A 22,385-nucleotide genomic window follows, 5' to 3' on the forward strand; every position below is an offset into this window, starting at 1 on the left:
AATGTAATCTCCTTGTCTTTTGTCTTCAACAGTTTCACTGTTATGCTTCTAAGCCTATTTTTCTTTGCATATATCTGGCTAAGAGTTGGTCAAGCTTCTCGAACCTGTGGCTTAATATCTTTATTTGCCCTTCTTTTTTTGGATACCAAATTACATACATCAGAGCATTTTGCTGTTTATCATTTTTGTTCCTTTTTTCTTCTATTTTCCATTCCTTTTTTCATCCATGTTGCAGTTTGATTATTTTATGCAGGCATATCTTCTATTTCACTAATCCCAACTTTTACTCCATATAATTGGCTGTTAAACTGTTTATTAAATTATTAATTATGGTCACTATATTTTTTCTTTTTTCTTTTTTTCTTTTTACGACATATGGAAGTTGCCGAGCTAGGGGCTGAATCAGAGCTGCAGCTGCAGGCTTATGCCAAACCATGGCAACACTGGATCCAAGCTGTACCTATGACCTATGCCACACCTTGTGGCAACAATGGATTCTTAACTCACTGAGTGAAGCCAGAGATCAAACTACATGTTCAAGGATACTGGGTTGGGTTTTTAACCCACTGAGCCACAGTGGGAATTCCTCAGTCGCTATATATATATATACACACATATATATAAATTTTTTAGTAATTTTTATTGAAATATAGTTTATTTATATATATATATAAATTTTTTAGTAATTTTTATTGAAATATTATTTATTTATTTATTTATTTTTTGTCTTTTGTCTTTTTAGGGCTGTACCCACGGCATATGGAGGTTCCCAGGCTAGGGGTCTAATCAGAGCTGTAGCCACTAGTCTACACCACAGCCACAGCAATGCAGAATCTGAGCCGTATCTGCGACGTACACCACAGATCATGGCAACACCGGATCCTTAACCCACTGAGCGAGGCCATGGATTGAACCCACAATCTCATGGTTCCTAGTCGGATTCATTTCCACTGTTCCATTACAGGAACTCCAGTCACTATATTTTAAATTATAGAACACCTATTTAATTTTTCCTATAGGTTCTTGTTTTTTTTGAAATTCTCCATCCTACAGTCTATTTAAAATTGTGTTACTCAATCATTTTAAAGTCTGTGTCTGATAATACTTGTATCTGGGTGACTTGATTTTTGTTCCTGTTGACTTTTTTTTCTTAATTTTCTTATTTTAGAAATATCTACTATCATACTGAATAGTGTCTTAAGTGAATATCAGGCACTGAAAAAATTATACAAGATCTGGATAATGATATTTTCCTTTGAAGATGATTTACTTTTTAAAAAATGTGTTATAAGATTTTGGAAAGAGCACCTTATTATACTCAGTATTTAAAATGACTCAAGTTGTGTTTCTGTATTAATGAGCCCTGATACACTTCATATTTCCTTTTCTCCTAAGGCCCAGCCCTTCAGAGATCTCAACTAAGAGCTTAGATTGTGGCTTCCACTTTGATAGCTTCTAAAGCACAATTTCTAGTTCCTCAGCTGTATGTATCTGCTAAAAATTCTGCTTAGCTTTTTGGCCTTTAATCTGCCAGTTTCTGCCTAGCTTCTTGATACTCTTATTCCACATAGATAAGAATTTGAAAAACACTACAGTGACAGTCATGGCACAGAACATTATGTTACCTTCAATGTTGTTTGTTTATTTTTGAATCTTTTTGGTGCCTTGGTTGCCTCAAATGCTGTTAAACTTTAAAAAAAATTCATATTTTATTATTCATAGTTTACAATTATTCTTATTAGAAGTATATGCTCTAAGTTACTTCATTATAACTGGAAGCAGAAATCTCCAACTGGAACTTTTTCTATTTTCCTTATTTCCTTTTTTCCTTTCTTGGCCAAACTGTGGCATATGGAGGTCCCAGGCCAGGGATCAGATCTGAGCCATAGTTGTGACCTAAGCCACAGCTGCAGCAATGCCAGATCTTTAACCCACCGTGCCGGGCCAGGGATTGAATCTGCATCCCAGTGCCAAGATGCCACTGATCCTGTTGCACCACAGCAGGAATTCCTAGAACTTTTTTAATGCATGTCAGTTAGCTACCATGTATATTTTAAGTCTGTGCTTTTGTTCTTATTACAAGTGATATAGGAATAATAGTACTTGTATAAGAAAAAAATCACTTATATCATTGAAAATTAATATATAAAGACTGCTAAGAAAATTTAGTTTTTACATATCCACAAATCCAAAAATCAGGAAATGATTTAAAAAATAAGCTGATTAAGTTTTTTCAAAGTTTTCTGGGGACTGAAGTAGTTATGAGACTTTATTATTTCTTTTATTTTACTTTAATCTTTATTTGATATACAAATATGATTTGTATGCAGTGGATTAGAGACAAATTTATTGCCCAAGTGAGAAACAACTGTACTAGAAAATATTAGCCTTGAAAATATCTTTCCAAAATCTTTCCTTTACTAAAATGCTCCTTGTTCAACAACGTTTCTGTTATTTTAGTCCACATTTACTAAGGTAACTTTTCTCTCTTAGTTTTCCTTTTTACTATTTTTTAAAATTTTGTGCCAAGAAGTTATGAGAACTTTCTCTTAATAGCATGAAATATATAGAATTAGCCATTTTATTTTATTTTTATTTTTTTTTATTTTTTTTAGGGCCACACCTGCGGCATATGGAGGCTCCTGGCTAGGGGTCAAATCAGAGCTACAGCTGCTAGCCTATGCCACAGCCACAGCCACAGCCACAGCCACATCAGATACGAGCCGAGTCAGATCTGAGGAACCTATAGTATAGCACACAGCAACACCGGATCTTTAACCCACTGAGCGAGGTCAGGGATTGAACCTGCAACCTCATGGTTCCTAGTTGGATTCGTTTCCACTGCACCACGAAGGGAACTCTGAGAAGAAACCATTTAAAGCCATTTATCGTTTACGATGTGCATTCTCATAAACTTTTAAATTTGATCCCCATAGTAGTCCTCTAAGTTTGGTAAAGCAGATATTTTCCTATTATACAGATGAGGAAAATAAGAATCAAAGATACAAAGTGATTTTTCTATATCACCCAAGAGTAAAGTGTAAACCTGAAGTTCAAACTCATGCCTCTTGACTCTAATCCCACATTTATTCCTCTACACTATGTTGCCTCATTCCATCAACATTCATTATGCACCTGCAATATGCCAAACCCAGAAATAAGCACTTGGGATAAACAGCAAAATATGACATAAACAAGAAAACAAGTTGAAACATACGTGGAATTGGATTAAAAGTTTTCCGAACTTTTTTTGTTGAATTTCTCCTGAATTCTTCAAAGACAATATATCTGTGGATCTTGTTTATAGGATTTATTGAGCACATATTGCAAACTCTAGGTGACATTAAGGGACAGAGAAAGAAACAGAAGGCATAATCCTTCCCAGAAAGTACTAAGCAATATAGACAACAAGTGAAGCAATCTGAGAAGCAGACATTTAATAAAAGATTCGCTGTTTGGTTTCACAAGGAGCCCACGAACATATGCAAAATCATATGTTCATGTTTATTTTCTTGGGTGTTCTAAAATGTCTCTAATTAAGAATGGTCTGGCATTCCCATCGTGGCTCAGTGGTTAGAGAACTCGGCTAGCATCCATGAGGACGCAGCTTCGATCCCTGGCCTCGCCCAGTGGGTTGGGGATCTGGCGTTGCTATGAGCTATGGTGGAGGTCGCAGATGCTGCTCAGATCCCGAGTTGCTGTGGCTGTGGTATAGGCCAGTGGCTACAGCTCTGATTAGACCCCTAGCCTGGGAACCTCCATATGCCGCCGGTGAGACCCTAAAATGACAAAAATACCCAAAAGAAAAGGAATGGTCTCCCTTGGGCCAGACTGGCTAGCAGTCCTAACAGAAACTACAACATGGTCATTGTATCCTAGGCGTCAGGGTCCTCCACATTAGTTATAAATTATGGACCTCTGCCTGGAAACCCTCACTGCATAAAACCTAAAGCCTGTTAACCCTAATTTCCTCCCTTTCTTTGCTTGGGTTCAGCTAGCCAAGCACTGTATATGAATCGTCAACAGCAAATGCAGTATATATTTAATTGATTGAATTTCAAAGATGAGAATCCCTAAAACCAGGCACTAAAGACGAGGGGATAGAGAGAAACACATTTATTGAGATTTACTCTGTTCCATTTATCTTATTATTAATTTTCATAGAAAAATTTTTTATCAGAGGTATGATTTTTCTGATTCTAAAAATGATTTGAAAACTCAAAAGTGCTAAGCATTTTAGACAACATAGCTGGTAGAGGTACAGATAGGATTCAAATTCAAATCCAGCTATTCCAAAGCCCGTGTGTTTTCTTCTTACCAGAGATTGGGAAACATTTTCTGTAAAGAGCCAGATAATAAATTTTTTAGAGTTTGTGGGCAATATGGTCTCTGTCACAGCTACTTAACACTGCTGTTGGAGAATAAAAGCGGCTATAGACAATATGTAAGTGAATGAACATGACTATGCTCTAGTAAAATTATAGTATGAATCCTGAAATTTCAGTTTCATATAATTTTCACATTATTCATGTTATTTTTCTTTACATTTTTTGCAACCATTTGAAAATGAAAAAAGTCATTCTTAGCTCATAGACCATACAAAAACAAGCATAGGGTCAGATTTGGCCCATGGGCTGTAGTGTGTTGGTCTCTGCTGTATATCTAGTTTCCAGTTAATGCCGAAGGTATTTATGGACATTTGCCTTATTTCCACACCATAATACATTCACCTTTAATTTATTCAATCAACACTGCCTAAAATGAACAAAATGTTATGGTGGTGTAGATATACTCGATGATAAACAATCACCATATTCACCCTTAAGGTACATACACTGCAGTGGGCAAGTTTATGCAACTTTCATAGAAGACAAAATGTTACATCATATGCTACAGATGTAAGTATAAATAGACCCAAAAGGATCTGGTGACTGATTGGACATAGGAAGATAGAGATAAGCCTTATCTTAGGCTGAATTTCTTTATTTCATCTTCCGTATCCTTCTATACCCCCTCACACACGTACACACACACATTCTAGGATTTAGAAGTTTTAGTCATAAATTGCTTTCGGTGCTGGAAACAATTCCTTCCAGGTCAGGAATTTATGTCTCTCCTTCTTGGTAAGTGCTTTCTCCATTTCATTGTCCCAAAGAAACACATACTCATCATCTAAGATTTAGCTCAAGGATTACTTCCTTTATAAGGGCTAGACTTTCCTGACCTTATCTTCCAAGCCCTACTTAGTATGTATAACTAATCTCTTCCTCCTGTGCGCCTCCTTCAATAGACACCTCTGTCATAGTTCCTACGTATTCCACTGTTATTGTTTCCCTCCCATTAACTGTAAGGATCTTGTGGGTAGAGACCATATAGTTGTGATTGTATGTCAAGCACTGAGCACAGACCCTTCTTGCTGTGATGTTTTGTGTTTGATGATGGAATGTTCAGTCTTAGTCTTGGCAGTTGGGAGTATATCGATAATACTGCTTATGACCCAGAGCAGACGAGGATAAGCAGGATTATGTGCTTAGCCAGACTGAAAAGAAGAGGTGACAAAGGCCAGAGAAAGGGGAAAACCACCTCTTCCTGCAGAAGTTTTAAAAAGATAGACTTTAGTTTGAGTGGAAACCACATCAAAAAGCACTTTTCAAAGTTGGGGAGAATTGGTCATTTTTCTTTGGTTGTGGCAGGTTGGATTCTCTAGGACACAGATTCTTAGATGGAATTAGTATGCAGGATGTTTATTAAGGAGTGTCCTAGGTATCAGCATCTGTGTAAAAGAAGGAAAGCATAAGGAGGTGAAAAACGAAGTTAAGCAATTTCAATGACAGATCTGACTGACCCCTCCTGTAAAGAAATACTATATATGATCACAAAGTAGAATAATACTGCTATAAGGTCCTTATACTGTTCAGGATATGATGACTTTATTTGAACGGGGATTGTAATAACTTATACATATTATAATCTCCAGAGCAATCATGAAAAATTAGATATTTATACCCAAATAGCAATAAGTAAAAAGTCAGAAGATTATGAAATAATAAAATAACTTGATTCACCCAAAAGGAGGCAGGAAAAGAGGAAGTAAAAAACAAAAAATAAAGAGAAAACACATACTAAGATGATAGACTTAAATCCATCTGTATTTTTAATTCCATTAAGTGCAAATTGTCTAAAAATGTCACATAAAGGCAAAGATTGTCAGTTTACAGAAGATGAAAAGTGAATATACTGTTTATTTTAAAACACACTTTAAGTATAATGATTTGCAGACTGAAGTAAAAGGGTAGAAAATATGTACCATGTAAATTCTAAGCATAAGGAATTGATGTGCTATGTTAATATTTGACAAAATAGACCTCAAAACAGAGTATTACCTGAGATAAGGAGGGACATTTCATAATGATAAATGAGTCAATTTTTCACAGTTGGGGAGTAATGTTAATCTTATAAAATTGAAGCACCTAAAAACAGAACTTCAAAAGAAATTAATTAAAAATTGACAGAACTAAGAGAAAACAACCCAATCCATACTCATAATTGGGGATTTTTATTCTCTGTCTTTAAGTAATTGATATAGAAAGTAGACAAATCAGGACAAGTGTATAATACTTGAAAATCATTATCAAATATCTTGACCTAATTGACACAACAGTCAACAACTGCAGAATGCATACGGTTCATTCACCAAGACTGCAGTCCCTGCTGTGACCCAACAGGACTTAAAGCCTCTCTGCAGCACCAGGACACAGGTTCAATCCCCAGTCAGGCACAATGGGTTAAGGGATCTGGCCTTGACACAGCTCTATTGTAGGTCACAAGTGTGGCTTGGATCTGTCCCTGACCCTGGAACTCCCTATGCCATGGGGCAGCCAAATAAGAAAGAAAGACCACATACTCCACTATCAAACAAATCTTTAAAAATGTGCAACAAATAGAAATTTTAAAGAATATGTTCTCTAACTTCAACAGTACTAAAATATAAGTAAAGAAGAAACTAAGAAATCTCCAATATTTTGGGTAGTCAAGCAATACATTTATAAATAATCTGTAGGTCAAAGAAGATTTTATAGGGAAATTAGAAAATATTTTGAGGTTACTGCTAATTAAATAATATGTCACCTTTTATGGGATGCAACTGAAACAATATTTACAGGGAAATATATAGCTTTAAAAATGTCTGTATATGGGGGAAAGCATTATAAATTATTAAATCAGTAATCAGTTTTCACATTAAGTAATTAGAAAAAGATCAAATTCGGAGTTCCCATTGTGGCTCAGTGGGTTAAAAATCCAACTAGTACTCATGAGGTTGCAGGTTCGATCCCTGGCCTTGCTCAGTGGGTTAAGGATCTGACGTTGCCACAAGGTGTGGTGTAGGTCACAGATGCAGCTCAAATCTGGCAATGCTGTGGCTGTGGTGTAGGCCAGCAGCTGCAGCTCCACTTCAACCCCTAGCCTAGGAACTGCCAAATGCTGCAGGTGCCACCTTAATAAGGAAAAAAGAAAAAAGAAAAATATCAAATTAAAACCAAAGTAAAAATAAAGAGGAAATAACAGAGAAGAGCAGCAGTCAGTCAGGCAGAAAAAACTCCCATATCATCATTGTTATTTTACTTTCTCAAAATATCAGCCAGTACTATTAGACTTTCAATTTTATATGTTATGAGATATAAAATAAGTGAAACATAAAAAGAATATGTAAAATTTGTGTTATTGTCTCGTAAGTTAACAGCTGAAAAGATAAAACAACCTAAAAATTATTTTACCTGGTTATCATAATTTAGTACAAAATTAAGATAAAATAAATATGCTCTGCATTTTTATAAAAAGCATCACCGTGAAAATATGACTAAATAAAATACTTCTTTTACAATAGCAATAAAAAATGGCAAAATATATAGGAATAAATATAAAATAGAAATTTGAAAGATCTATGTGAATATGCAATGAAGCTTGAATAAATGAAGGGGCACAAATCTATCCTATATAGAGAAATTTAATATATGTGAAAGCTGATTCTCCCTACTCCCTAAATCTTTTTTTTTTCCTCTTTTGTCCTTTTCTTTCAGGGCTGCCCCCACGGCATATGGAGGTTCCCAGGCTAGGGGTCAAATCGGAGCTGTAGCCACCGGCCTGCGCCAGAGCCACAGCAATGCCAGATCTGAGCTGCATCTACAACCTACACCACAGCTCATGGCAATGCTGGATCCTTAACCCACTGAGCGAGGCCAGGGATTGAACCCACAACCTCATGGTTCCTAGTCGGATTCATTTCCGCTGTGCCACAGCGGGAACTCCTGATTCTCCCTAAATCTTAAACTTCACATAATCCCAATAAAGATTCTAATAAGATTTTTTAAAGGAATTACAAAGTTGACTTTAAATTAATAAATTAACTTTTATTAAAGTATAGTTGATTTACAATGTTGTGCCAATTTCTGCTGTACAGAAAAGTGACCCAGTCATACACATATATATATATACATTCTTTTTCTCATATTATCTTCCATCATGTTCTATCCAGGGGATTTGATATTGTTCCCTGGTCTGTACAGTAGGACCCCATCGATTGTCCATTCGAAATGTAATAGTTTGCATCTGTTAACCTCAAACTGCCAGTCCATCCCACTTCCTCTCCCCCACCCCTTGGCAGTCACAAGTCTGTTCTCCGGATTATCTTATTCCATTCATCTACCAACACCTTGATATCTTAACCACTATAATTTTATGATTTATTTTGATGCTTGATAGAGCCAGACCTTCTTTATCATCATCTTCAGAATTTCCATTCTAGATCACTTGAATCTCTGCCCACAATTTAATTGGGCTGCTTGTTCTTTCGATTTTGAGTCGTATGAGTTCTTTGTGTACTTTGGATATTAACCCCTTATCATATATATTTGCAAAATCTTCTCCCATTCAGTAAGCTGCCTTTTTGTTTTGTTGATAGTTTCCTTCACTGTACAGAAGCTTTTCAGTTTGGTGTAGTCTCATTTGTATATTTTTGCTATTGTTTCCCTTACCTGAGGAGATACATACAAAAGAATACTGCTAAGACTGATGTCAAAGAGTGTCCAAAACAAATAAAAAATGAAAACAAACTATTAGATGCAGAGAACAAAAGTGTGGTTGCCAGAGGGGCGGGGGAGAGAGGATGGGTGAAATAGGATATTAAGAAGTATAATCTTCCAGTTAAATAAGCCACAGGGATGTAATATACAGCATAAGAAATATGACCAATAGAGTTGTAATAACATATATGGGGATATATAATTATTACTTATTATGGTGATCTTTTCATAACATATGCAAATGTCAAATCACCATGTTGTAAACCTAAAACTGAAGTAGTATTGTGCATCAGCTACATTTCGATGATAAAACAATTTGACAGTGAATTCAAGACCTTGAGGTTACCCATTTCCACATATTCTTGCCTGAACCTAACATTATCCAATTACCTAAAATTGATCAATCTGATGAAAACAAAATGATATGCCATTGCTGTTTATTTTGCATTTTTTTCTGATTTTCAGAGACAGAGAATCCCCTTACAACAATAATTACCAGACATTACCTCTTCTCTTTAATTGTAATATAGATAAATTTATTATTTTGTCCTAATATTGCAAAGGTTTTTTTTTTTTTTTCTTTTTTTTTTTTTTTTAAGGGCCGCACCCGTGGCATATGGAGGTTCCCAGGCTAGGGGTGGAATCGGAACTGTTGCTGCTGGCCTATGCCAGAGCCACAGCAACGTGGGGTCTGAGCCACATCTGTGACCTATACCACAGCTCACAGCAACGCTGGATCCTTAACCCACTAAGCGAGGCCAGGGATCAAACCTGCAACCTCATGGTTCCTAGTTGGATTCATTTCCGCTGCACCACAACGGGAACTCCGGCAAAGATATTTTTATCTTCTTATATTAGTTTTATAGTTTTGCCATTTAAGTTTTAGCATGTAACTTATTTAAAATTTGGTTTTGGGAGTTCCCGTCGTGGCGCAGTGGTTGGCGAATCCAACTGGGAACCATGAGGTTGCGGGTTCGGTCCCTGCCTTTGCTCAGTGGGTTGACAATCCAGCGTTGCTGTGAGCTGTGGTGTAGGTTGCAGACGCGGTTCGGATCCCGCGTTGCTGTGGCTCTGGCGTAGGCAGGTGGCTACGACTCCGTTTCGACCCCTAGCCAGGGAACCTCCATATGCTGCGGGAGCAGCCCAAGAAATAGCAAAAAAGACAAAAATAAATAAATAAATAATATTTGGTTTTGTATATGGAATAAGTCAGGGTCCTACTTTTTTGTCTAAATATGTTAAGCCAATTTTTCTAACCTCCTTGTCCTGATGATTTGTGATGCTACGTTAATTATATACTAGTTTCTGGAGTATATGTGAACCTGTTTTTAACACTCCTATGTGTTCCATTGATCTGTTTTCATGCTTCTCACATCAGCAGTACACTTCTTTCAGTACTATGACTTTTACCATATAAACATTTCTGGTAGAGCATATCACTCCCCTTCTACTTATTTTTCACATCTTTATCAGATTGAATTAGCTATTCATTATTCATCAGCACTTATTTTTCTTTCTTTCTTTCCTTCTTTCTTTTTTTGCCTTTTTCTAGGGCCACACCCATGACATACAGAGGTTCCTAGGCTAGGGGTCTAATCAGAGCTGTAGCTGCCGTCCTACGCCAGAGCCACAGCAACGCGGGATCTGAGCTGTGTCTGCGACCTACACCACAGCTTATGGCCACGCCAGATCCTTAACCCACTGAGTGAGGCCAGGGATCCAATGCGCAACCTCATGGTTCCTAGTTGGATTCGTTAACCACTGAGCCACGATGGGAACTCCATAAGCACTTATTTTCTGTATGAATTTTAGAATAAGCCTTAGATAATTTCTTTAACTTAAAAAATATACTAGTATATATCAGCTGAACTTAAACACTTGATTTTCTTTTTCTTTTTCTTTTTTTAGGGATGCACCTATAGCACATAGAAAGTCCCAGGCTAGGGGTCAAAGTGGAGCTGCAACTGCCAGCCGTACCACAGCCACAGCAACACCGGATCCTTAACACACTGAGCAGGGCCAGGGATCGAACCTGTGTCCTTGTGGATACTAGTCAAGTTTGTTACCACTGAACCACAAGGGGAACTCTAAACACTTGATTTTCATCAATTTCTATGATCATGGGATTTTTTTCTTTGATTCATCATTATGTTGAACCACATTAATAGATTTTTTTAGACATCAAATCATGTTTGCCTTTGTGAACTTACTTGTTTATTGTATATTATATATTAAGTATACTCTTGGATTTTATTTATTTTTAATCTTGAATTTTTACTTATGTATTTATATGTAAAATTAGTTTATATTTCTTTTTTGAACACTCAGATTATGCAAACCTCATAAAATTGTTTGCACAGTTTCTCCTCTGTTTTTATTTCCTGAAACCACTTGTATAAAATAAAGATAATCTGTTCCATCAAAATTTGGCAGAACCCACCAATAAAACCAGTTGGGCCTGGGGCTTTTTCAAGGAAAAAATTATTGTTTTTTAAATGTATTTGGTTTTTTTATTAATGTATTCAATTTTTATTTTTCAATTTTGAACTACTATATATTTCCAAACATTTATTAGTTTCTTCCACATATTCAAATTTGGTCCTGAGAGTTGTTCATAATGCATATTTATTATGTCTGATCTCTATTTACATCATATTTTTTTAATTGACTTCTAATTCAGTGAGGTAAGTCAGAAAGAGAAAGACAAATACCATATGATATCACTTATGTCTGGAATCTAATATAGGGCACAAATGAACCTTTCCACAAAAAAGAAATTCAGGGACTTGGAGAATAGACTTGTGGTTGTCAAGGGGGAGGAGGAGGGAGTGGGATGGATTGGGAGCTTGGGGTTAATAGATGCAGACTATTGCATTTGGAATGGATTTCATCGTATTTTTTTGAAACTTCTTTTTTTCTTGATTACTCATGCCTGGGACTTTATCAAAGAACAAATTTTAGTTTTATTTATTTATGTTTTTGTTCTAGTTGCTGTTCTCCAATGCACTGATTTCTATGTTTATTATTTTCTCCCTTCTTGGTTCTCTGGATTTACACTGATATTCTTTTTTAGCTTCTTATATTGGATACTTGAATAATTTGTTTTCACTGTTCTATCACTTTTCCCTCTAGTTATTACTTTAATTGTAGTCCATCAATGTTAATATATAGGTTTTTCATTAACAGTCAGCTCTAGATATTTTGTAATAACTCAATTTATTTTTTAAATCATGGGGTTTTAATACCACTTTGTTTTTTATAGAACTGATTTTTCAGAGCATAACTAGTTTTTATTGTGCCACTTGTGTTATTATTAAAGCTTTTTTTTTTCTCCTCCTCCTCTTGGCCCTACATTTCATTAGGAACCACTTAAATAGTGAGCCCTTATTCAGAAATTAAGGACTAGTCTATATTAGAAATGTGTAGTTTCCATTAGCTGGTCAAAAATGTCTACCATTTTTACCATTTTTTTCTATTTTTTGTTTATATACACAAACATCTACAAAATCTTTTCCTCCATTTCTCTTTTCTTCTATGTAAGTTTGTGTTCTTTGTTCTTTTATCTCTTTATTTTAAAATTATTTATTTTATTGAGGTATAATTGACATACATTGTTTTAGTTTTAGGTATACAACATGATTCAACATTTGTATATATTAGGAAACAATCACTATAGTAAGTCTAGTTATCACTCATCATCATACTTAGTTACAAATTGTTTTTCATGTGATGAAAGCATTTAAGATTGACTCTCTTTGCAACTTCAAATATGCAATAAGTTATTAACTATAGTCATCCTCTTGACATACATTTTATAACTGAAAGTTTGTACCTTTTGACTCTCTTCACCCATTTCACCCACTCTCTAACCCCTGCCTGCCTCTGGCAAATACTAATCTGTTCTATCAACTAGCTTTTTTTTGTTTGTTTATTTTCTATGTTTTTGATTCCATATATAAGTGATATCATATGGTATTTGTCTTCCTCTGTCTGACTTATTTCACATAACAACACAGCCTCACTGTCCATCATGTTGTCACAAATGGCAAGATCTCATTCTTTTTTATGGCTGAATAATATCATGTTACATATGTGTGACACATTTTCTTTGTATGTTCATCCATCAGTGGACACTTAGGTTGTTCCCATATATTGGCTGTTGTAAATAATGCTGCAGTAAACATGGAGGTATATATATATTTTGAGTTAGTCTTTTCATTTTCTTCAGCTAAATACTCGGAATTGATGGATCATATGGTGGTTCTATTTTTTTAAATTTTTTGAGGAACCTCCATACTGTTTTCCTTATTGGCTGCACCAATGTGCACGTTCACCAGTAGTGCACAGGTTTGCCCTCTCTCCATATCCTTTCCAGTACTAAGTATTTCTTATCTTTTTGATCGTAGTCATTCTAACAAGTGTGAGGTGATAGCTCATTACGGTTTTGATTTGCATCTCCTGGGTGATTAGTGATTTTGAGCATCTTTTCATGTACCTGTATGTCTTCTTAGAAAATTGTCCATTCAGGGGGCTTCCCTGGTGGCCTAGTGGCTAAGGATTTAGTGTTGTCACTGCTAGGCTTGTGTTTAATCCCTGGCCCAGGAACTTCCATGCACCATAGGTGTGGTCAAAAAAAAAAGGTCTGCTCAGATCTTCTCTCAACTTTTTATTCAAATTGTTTGGGCCTTTTTTTTCTGCTGTTAAGTTATATGACTTCTTTATATATTTTTATATTAAGCCCCTACCAGATATATGATATTTGAATATTTTCTCCAGTTCAGTAGGTTGTCTTTTCATTTTGATGATAGTTTTTTTTTTTTTTTCTGTGTAGAAGCGTTTTAGTTTGATACAGTCCCACTTTTTATTTTTGCTTCAGTTCCTTTTGCTTTTGGTGTCAAATCCAAAAAAAAAAAAAAAAATCAAGACTGATGTCAAGGAGCTTGCTTCCCATGTTTTTTTTCTGGGAATTTTATGGTTTCAGATCTTAAATTTGTCCTTAATTATTTTAAGTCAATTTTTATGATGTAAAAATCATAGTCCTTTTTCATTTTTTAATGTGGCTGTCCAGTTTTCCCCGCACATTTTTTCCCAAAGACTATTCTTTTCCCATTGTATATTCTTGGTTCTTTTGTCATAAGTTAATCACCATATAGCATGGATTTATTTCTAGGCTCTCAGGTCTGTTCCATTGGTTTGTATGCTTGTTCTTATGTCAGTACTATACTGTTTTTATTATCACAGCTTTTCTACATGGTTTGAAATCAGGGATTGTGATATCACCAGCTTTGTTCTTCTTTCTCAAGATTGCTTAACTATTCAGGATCCTTTATGGTTCCATATATATTTTAGAATTGTTTGTTCCATTTCTGTGAAAAGCACCATTGATACTTTGATAGAGAATGCATTGAATCTGTAGATTGCTTTGGATAGTGTAGGCATTTTAGCAATATCAATTCTTCTAGTCCATGAGCACATTATATCATTTCATAATGTTTTTCTTAAAGTTTTCAGAGCACAAGTTTTTCACCACCTTGATTAAATTTGTTTCTAGGTATTATTTTTTATGCATTTGCAAATGAGACTGTTTCTTTAATTTTTTCTTCCTGTTAGTTTGTCATTAGTGTTTAGAAATGCAATAGATTCTTTTTTTTTTTTTTTTGGATTTCTTTTTTTTTTCCCACTGTACAGCAAGGGGATCAAGTTATCCTTACATGTATACATTACAATTACATTTTTTCCCCACCCTTTGTTCTGTTGCAACATGAGTATCTAAAGTTCTTAATGCTACTCAGCAGGATCTCCTTGTAAATCTATTCTAAGTTGTGTCTGATAAGCCCAAACTCCCGATCCCTCCCACTCCCTCCCCCTCCCACCAAAAAAGAAAACTATTGCCCAATATCATTGATGAATATAGAGGCGATAGATTCTTTATGTTGATTTTGTATCCTGCAACTTCATTAAATTCACTTGTAAGTTCTAATAGTTTCTTGGTGGAGTCTTTAGGGTTTTATATATGTGTGTGTGTGTGTGTGTGTATACATAATTATGTCATCTATATATAGTGACAGTTTTCCTTCTCCCTTATCAATTACAATGCCTATTATTTTTTTCTTGCTTAATGCTCTGGCTGGAACATCCATACTATGTTGAATAAGAGTGGCAAAAGTGGCCATCCTTGTCTTATTCCTGATCTTGGAGGAAAAGTTTTTCAGCTTTTCACTGTTGATATGATATTAGCTATGGGCTTGTCATGTATGGATTTTATTATGTTGAGGTATACCCACTTTGCTGAGAGCTTCTATCATAAATGGATGTTGAATTTGGTCAAATGCTTTTTCTGTATCTATTAAGATGATAATATGATTTTTATCTTTCATTTTGGTAATGTGATGTATCATGTTAGTTGATTTTCAGATGCTGAACCATCCTTTCATCTCTGGACTAAGTCCCACTCATCACAGTGTATGATTCTTTTACTGCAATGTTGAATTTGGTTTACTAATGTTTTAAGAATGTTTGCATCTGTATTCATCAGGGATAGTAACCTGTAATTTCATTTTCTTGTGGTATCCTAGACTGGTTTTGGTATCAGGCTAATGCTAGCTTCCTAAAATGAGTTTGGAAACTTTCCCTTCTTTTCTATTTTTTAAAGAGTTCAAGAAGAATTGGCATTAATTCTTTGAGTGTTTGGTAAAATTCACCAGTACAGCTTTCTTGTCCTGGGATTTTGTTTGTAAAGAGTTTTTAAATTAATGATTCAATCTCCTTACTAGTAATTGTAAGTTTTCCATTCCGTTCAGATTTTCTATTTCCTCATTATTTGCTCTTGGAAGGTTGTATGTTTCTAGGAATTTATTCATTTCTTCTAGGTTGTTTAATTTATCAGTATATAATTATTTGTTTAATCTATTATGATCCTTTGCATTTCTGTGATGTCAGTTGTAATATCTCCCCTTTCACTTCTGATTTTATTTATTTGAACACTTTCTATTTTTTTCTTGTAGGTCTCCTAAAGATTTGTCAATTTTGTTTATCTTTTCAAAGAATCAGTTTTCTTTGATATTTTCTATTGTCTTTCTAGTCTCTGTACTGTTTATTTCTTCTCTGGTCTTTGTTTTTTCCTTCCTTTTATTTTCTTTGGACTTTTTTTTATATCTAATTCCTTTAGGTGTGAAGTCATTTGAGATTTTTCTTATTTCTTGAAGTAGGCATTTATCGCTATGAACTGAAGTGAAGATTTGCATGCAGAAAGTTTATTGAGAATTTTCCTTGGGATCAACAATTATGGTGCTAGAAGAGCTAGAAGTGGGCACAGGGAGGAGTAGAAGTATGAAACAGCTGCACAAACGTGTCAGCACCCTATGGGGAGCTGAGATGGCCCTTCAGAGTTGTTCCACTTTGCCTTCCACTCAGTCCTATCAAAAGGCCATTAGACATGGGTTTCGTTCCTTTTCCACTACTCCAGGGAAGTGGCATGACCTCATGGAGGCTTTCTTTCTCTGAGGGCAGTTTCCAGAAAGAGACTTGATGTGAGCTGAATGTGCAGTCATGGAGAAGGGGATCTCCGTCACACACCACAGTATTCACTGCAAATTTGGTTCTGCCTTTCTGATCCCCCTTCTGGGTCTCACCAGCTCTTCTAACACTAAGTCTCTGCAGACTTATCCCCAGTGTCTAAAATCACAGATAGTGATATGCTCTTAGAAGGAATAGTGTCCATGAATTGATTCTGATCCAAGGCCTTCCACTGACTTACCAAATTATATGTTGTCAAGTGTATCCTCCTGAATGATTGGACTCATATTGGAGGTTTCCTCTTTATTTCATAAAATTACAACTTGACCTCACTTTTCTGAAAAAAGAACCACATAAGCTTATGGTGTTTATAACTTTACCTGAACTATGAGGGAACAACACAGGAAATCAGCTGGGTTTTGACAAATACCAAGAGAAACAGGGGCTTGGACATTGGAAGGAAGTCAAACCAGGTTCAAAATTTCCTCCAAATTTTGACTCAGACCCTCAAGTATAGAGGCCGCCAGGACAACCTGAGGCAACAGGCTAGTAGTCTCACACTCTCCCTCATCTATTGAAACTTTGAGAATTAATCTCTTCCTTGTCAAATTTCTTAAGTCTATACAGACAGCAGTTTTATTAGGGAGAACCATATAAAATTGCCAATATTTGATATTTTTTCACCTACCAAAAAAAATATGGTTCAATCAATAGTACAGGCATTCTTAATCTAATTGCTATTGACCATAACTGGATTATGAATGGCTCTCAAAGGCTTCTCTTAACTCCCTGAAATAGTATATAACACTTTTATACCTAAGTATTTATGTGACTTCCTTTTTGTGGGCAGAGAGGGCACACACATCAACAAATTTTCTAAGAAATATTTTATTTTCTGCTCACTCCAAATTAGGAACCACTGGTCAATCAAAAGAATACAGAACTTAAAGTCAGAAAATCCAAATTCCTGTCTGTCTAGCATTCAGCTAGAGGAAGTCACTTAAGCTCTCAGAATCCTACTTTCCACTTCTATAATATAACCTTTGCATCCTGGGGATATCATAGTACAAAAATCTTAAATAGGAACAAAAATCCAATGATCTTAATAGAGGCTCCTGTAAAATGTGTGATCATATTTGGCAAACTATAAAGTGCTATACAAACAGAAAGTAGTGTGTGCCCACATTCCCCTGAGCAAGGGCCTTGCCTCTTTCTCTAGAATCAGGAAGTGCCATAGGTGAATGAAAACGGAAAGGCACCAGAAAATAACATCTCAGTAACTAACCAAAAGCATTTTAAAACCTCAGAGAAGATTCTTTTCAAGTTTGTGGTATAGTTTCAGGGTCTGCTATCCAGGGACCACCACAAAGGATGACCTGGACAGCATAATGCTTGGTTTGCGAATCTGTTAAATGTGTCTGTACCCAGCAGGCAAATTGAAAGGGGAGTTCTTAAGCCCAGACAGTTCTGCACCAGGGAAACATTCTTTCAGTCTTACCCCTCAGCCATGGCCAGAGGTTAGATCTGGCAATTAATATGCAGACTTTGGATGGAAAGGAGATGAGTGCGTGGGACTGGTTTTCCACTTCTGTCATTTAGTCTCTGTCTACCTATCTGCCTATCTGCCTATCATCTATCTAATCTGTTTTCTCTGTTTCAAAGTATTTTTTGATAGATTCACTGAGCTAATTTCACTAACAGTCACTCCATCATTAGACCTGAGAATCTCCTCAATCCTGATAATCAATTGCTTTTCCAAAAGATCTTGCCTCCTTTCTTATATTTAACTACAATTTGTCCTTTTCATAAAAGCTATATTCAAATTAATTTTATATTGCCCTTTAATACATGAATGCTATCTCCTTGTTAAAACAAATAATAAAATGTTACAGATAAAGCTATCACTTCCCTTGACCTCCTAGCATCTTGGCCTTTTGTTTCAGAGCATTCCTGGTGCTCATTTCAGATCTGAGTAGTCCCAGAGGAGGTGTATCTGTTGCACTTTTTCCTGAAGGAGTCAGCTGTTCACAGAGTGCATTTGGTATGGAAGTTAGAGGAGTCTTGTCCTTGTAGTGGCAAAGGTGGCATGAGAATAGAATAAGCAAGCTTTGTGTTGCCAAATTTTCTGCTCCAGCCGCTACCTATTTTTCACATCTAGGAACATAAAATCCATTTATTTATTTCATATAAAGTGAAAGTAGTCCAGACCATTATATATATTAAAATAGCTGTGACTTGGCTGGAGAAAGAGCAGCTTTTAAAAATATCATCTTTACTCAAATAAGGAATATACTTTTAGTATTCTAATTGCCAATTCTAGAAGTTTCTTCGTCTATATGCACAGCAAAAGTAGGTTTTTAATAAGCACATATTGTACTGAATTTTTTGAAAAGTCAATTAAAAGAGGTACATACACAAAACATATTTCTCATAGATCCCATTTATAGAGACACCTTCTATACCAAGAGCCTCAAATATTGCCAGTTTCTGTGGAAGCAGAATCTGGAGTACCAATTCACATGTACAAGTGCCATTTAAAAATAGCATATATAAAATTTCGTAGCCTATAAATTTCAGAAAAGCATAATTCTCTATATGTCAAAATGTGTGGGACATGTTTCATTTAAAATTTTTCTTCTTTATCCTCGTCTCCCTGAAGTTTAAACAGAATGACAAACAATGCCTTTTTGGAAAGAAGAATTGTTGTTCATTGAATCCTTACTAGATGATAAGCACTGTCCATGTGCTTTCACATGATTTCATTTCATCCTCTTGGTAGCCACATGAGCTAGGTAGTGTGTCTGTTTCTCAGATGTGGAACAGAGGAATCCTAGAGAGAAGAGATGGCTTGTTGGGTTTACCTAGCTAGTAAAGACACAGCTAAGAATTACACCTAGGGTTCTGACTGGCCAGCCCTCCCTCCAGAATGGTGAACTTACTGGATTCTTTATTGCGGCTCAGATTCATTATGCATATATGTACCGTTTCAAGCTGGTCTCTGCTTTTGAGCTTCCAATAGTTGTATGAGAGTTTATACTTTCCTCATGTCCAGTTGCTGCTGTGGGATGTATTTGGTATTTGGATGAGAATGAAGTTTAGCTGCCTCTCCTGTGTCACTGTGAGAGGAAATAACCAAGACGGGGCATCCTGTCCCTTGATCAAACCCTTGTCTTTGCTTTGTATATCCCAACGTTCCTCTGCCTGTCTCACCTGTGGTTTTCCTACTTAAGCCACAGCCTGGAAATCCTGGCATAGCCACTTCCCACAAATCAAGGCACAGAGACACTGCCACCAGGAGCGGGCTTTAAGGTTCAAAGTGATTTGGGATTCAAAGACCCTTAGAGCCAGGAGATGCAAAAGGAGTTTGAGGTTTTGGGCATGGACCCTTAGGACTGAGAAATCCACACCATAAGACCTACTAATTAATTTCAGGTGGGTGGTGTCTATTTTGGGACCCAACAGAAAGTGGGAAAACTGAGCTCTCCTGTTCCTCCTTGAAGCCACCCCGACTCTTCCAGTCTGAGGCCTCTTGGGGTAAAGCCACCAGATTCTTGTTTGGACTCTGTCAGTTCCTGGCTCAGGAAAGAACCCAGGACTTTCTTCCAGCACCCAGGTCTTTTTTGTGGTGTATTAAAAGGAAGAGGCTGTGGGAGTTCCTAGGGGACTTTGATGTCATTTGGGGCTGGAGTTGAGGGGGTTAGGCTCCTGGTTACCTTATGGTGTATTTCATGTCTAGTCCTTATCCAGCCAGGGACGAAGGACCTCATATTGCAAACCATAACCTATGGGTCTTGAAGTTTCTTAAGTTATAAAGAAATATTTATTACTTCAAAGAGGGGAAATGAAAAGGGGGGGGGAGACACTGGGGAAAAAAAAAAGTGTGCCTGATCTTTCCCTCAAAGGAAAAGAGGAAGAAGGGAGAGTTGTGCTACATTGACCACTGAAAAAATCATAAAATCACCCTAATTAATCCAGCAGTGCAAATGGACACTCTATAAACACACCACCAAAACTCAGGAAAAATCAGTCTGTGGACAAGGAAGAATTCTCATTAAAATGGAAAACATGTTTTACTCTCTTGCTCCCCATTTTAAGAAATGCCCTCTGCCATTAGATGTTGTAACCTATTCTGACACTGAGGACAGTTTTCTTGGGGCTTTGTGCCCCTCAGAACCTAATAGAAAGCTAGAAAAATTACATACAGAATGTTGTACGGTCCAGCACCAGATTCTAATTATGCAGCAACTGAAAAAGTTGGAGATAATTCTCAATATAAATTAAGAGTGATGTTGAGCTATTGGAACTAAAAAAGAAGTAGAATTCTATATCAAATCATTTCAATGTGGAAAATAAGCTCTCCAGATCATCCTCCAATCTCTGAGATGCTTTCTTTTATGTTAAATTATTTCCGAGAACAAAACTTCCATAGTTTACTGTGATGGTTTCATTGTTAATTAGTCTAGCCATCTAGAAATCTTTCTTAGAACTGAATTTTCCTGCACCTCATTGTTGTCTTATTTTCCATCCATGGATAGGGTCTATGTACTTGGGGCACTAGAAGAATTGCATAAGAATAAACAGTTTGGCAGCTTCTAATCTCAGAAGCAACAGACTCTGCAATAGCCTCTCTCCTATGTCATAGTTTAAATGCAAAGTGAGAGGTTCTGATAAAAAAAAATGGGAGGGAAGACATGGAGATAGAGAAGGATAATTAATTATGCTGGTCCAGCATAAAGTGTTAGCTTGGTGATCATCTTGACCACTTCTCTTACTTCGGAGCTAGAGAGATACTGGCTGGCTATGTACAGTGGTTCACTGTCTCCAGTGATGGTCTATCTCTTTGAGTTATCTTTTTGAGAAATTTAAACAAAGATTCAAGTAAAAAGTGGTAGAGGTTAAAAGTTTCAGAAAAGGATATGGAGCCCAGTAGCTAAAAGTTTTCTTCTTTCCAGCTAATTTTGACATTTGACATGTCCTTGACTATCTTTCTGAGATTATTCCATATTTTTCCCAGTTGTAAAGGAGAAGGGAGCTCTTACTTTATAAGTGGCAAACCCTTTGACAAGTATAAAAATAGTATGAGACATGCCTTGATAGCCCAGTGGAAATAATGACTCATACATACATATGCTTATGCCTAGGTTTGTTTCAGTAGACCAGGAGTGGCCACAGCAGTTTTCATTTTCTTGACATCTGATGGTCTGGTACCTGGGGAACATCAGCGGCCAACAGTGACCCTCCACCTGACCGATGTCAGTGGAAACAACCACTCTCTTGGTGAGTCTGACAGTTACCCTTTTAGGACCACTAGCAGACCATCTGATAGACCCAGGAATCAGCTGGATGCCTGTCTCTGATATTGTTTGGAAGCTTGCCTATATCATATAGCTATTGAGAAGTTAAAATGAACACTAGATATGGAAACTTGGAGCTCATGAATGGCTTAAATTATTATCCATCTCCTTGTTTCTCTTTAGGAACCTATGAACTGTCATGCCAGCATAACCCACTGGTTATCAATGTAACCCATCACTCGAATGTCCTCTTCCACCATGCCACCTCAGTGCTGCTGAATTTCTCATCCCCATTGGTGGGCATCTCAGCAGTGGCTCTAAGGACATCCTCCCACAGAAGTCCTGCAGCTCCCAATAACTGCATTCCAGACCATGAGGGGCAAAATCATCAGGGACAAAGGTACAAAGTCCCCTTGTTTTTCTACTTTCTTTTTGTTGTACTGAACTACCATTTTCATACATGCCGTTGGGTAGGTAGTGGGTGCTCGTTCACTAA

General features: G+C 36.4%; 1 protein-coding gene across 2 annotated transcripts in view; it reads left to right on the forward strand.

The window, feature by feature from the left end:
• PAPPA2 (pappalysin 2) overlaps positions 1-22,385 on the forward strand; it is a 273,310-nt gene that overhangs the window by 144,677 nt on the left and 106,248 nt on the right. For both annotated transcript variants that reach the window (XM_003130330.6, XM_021063681.1), the window contains 2 exons: positions 21,737-21,872; positions 22,073-22,289. In XM_003130330.6, coding sequence (XP_003130378.3) covers positions 21,737-21,872; positions 22,073-22,289 — 353 coding nt within the window. The remainder of the gene's footprint in view (positions 1-21,736; positions 21,873-22,072; positions 22,290-22,385) is intronic.

Source organism: Sus scrofa, chromosome 9, assembly GCF_000003025.6.
Source record: "Sus scrofa isolate TJ Tabasco breed Duroc chromosome 9, Sscrofa11.1, whole genome shotgun sequence".
In the NCBI taxonomy this organism is placed as follows: Eukaryota; Metazoa; Chordata; class Mammalia; order Artiodactyla; family Suidae; genus Sus; species Sus scrofa.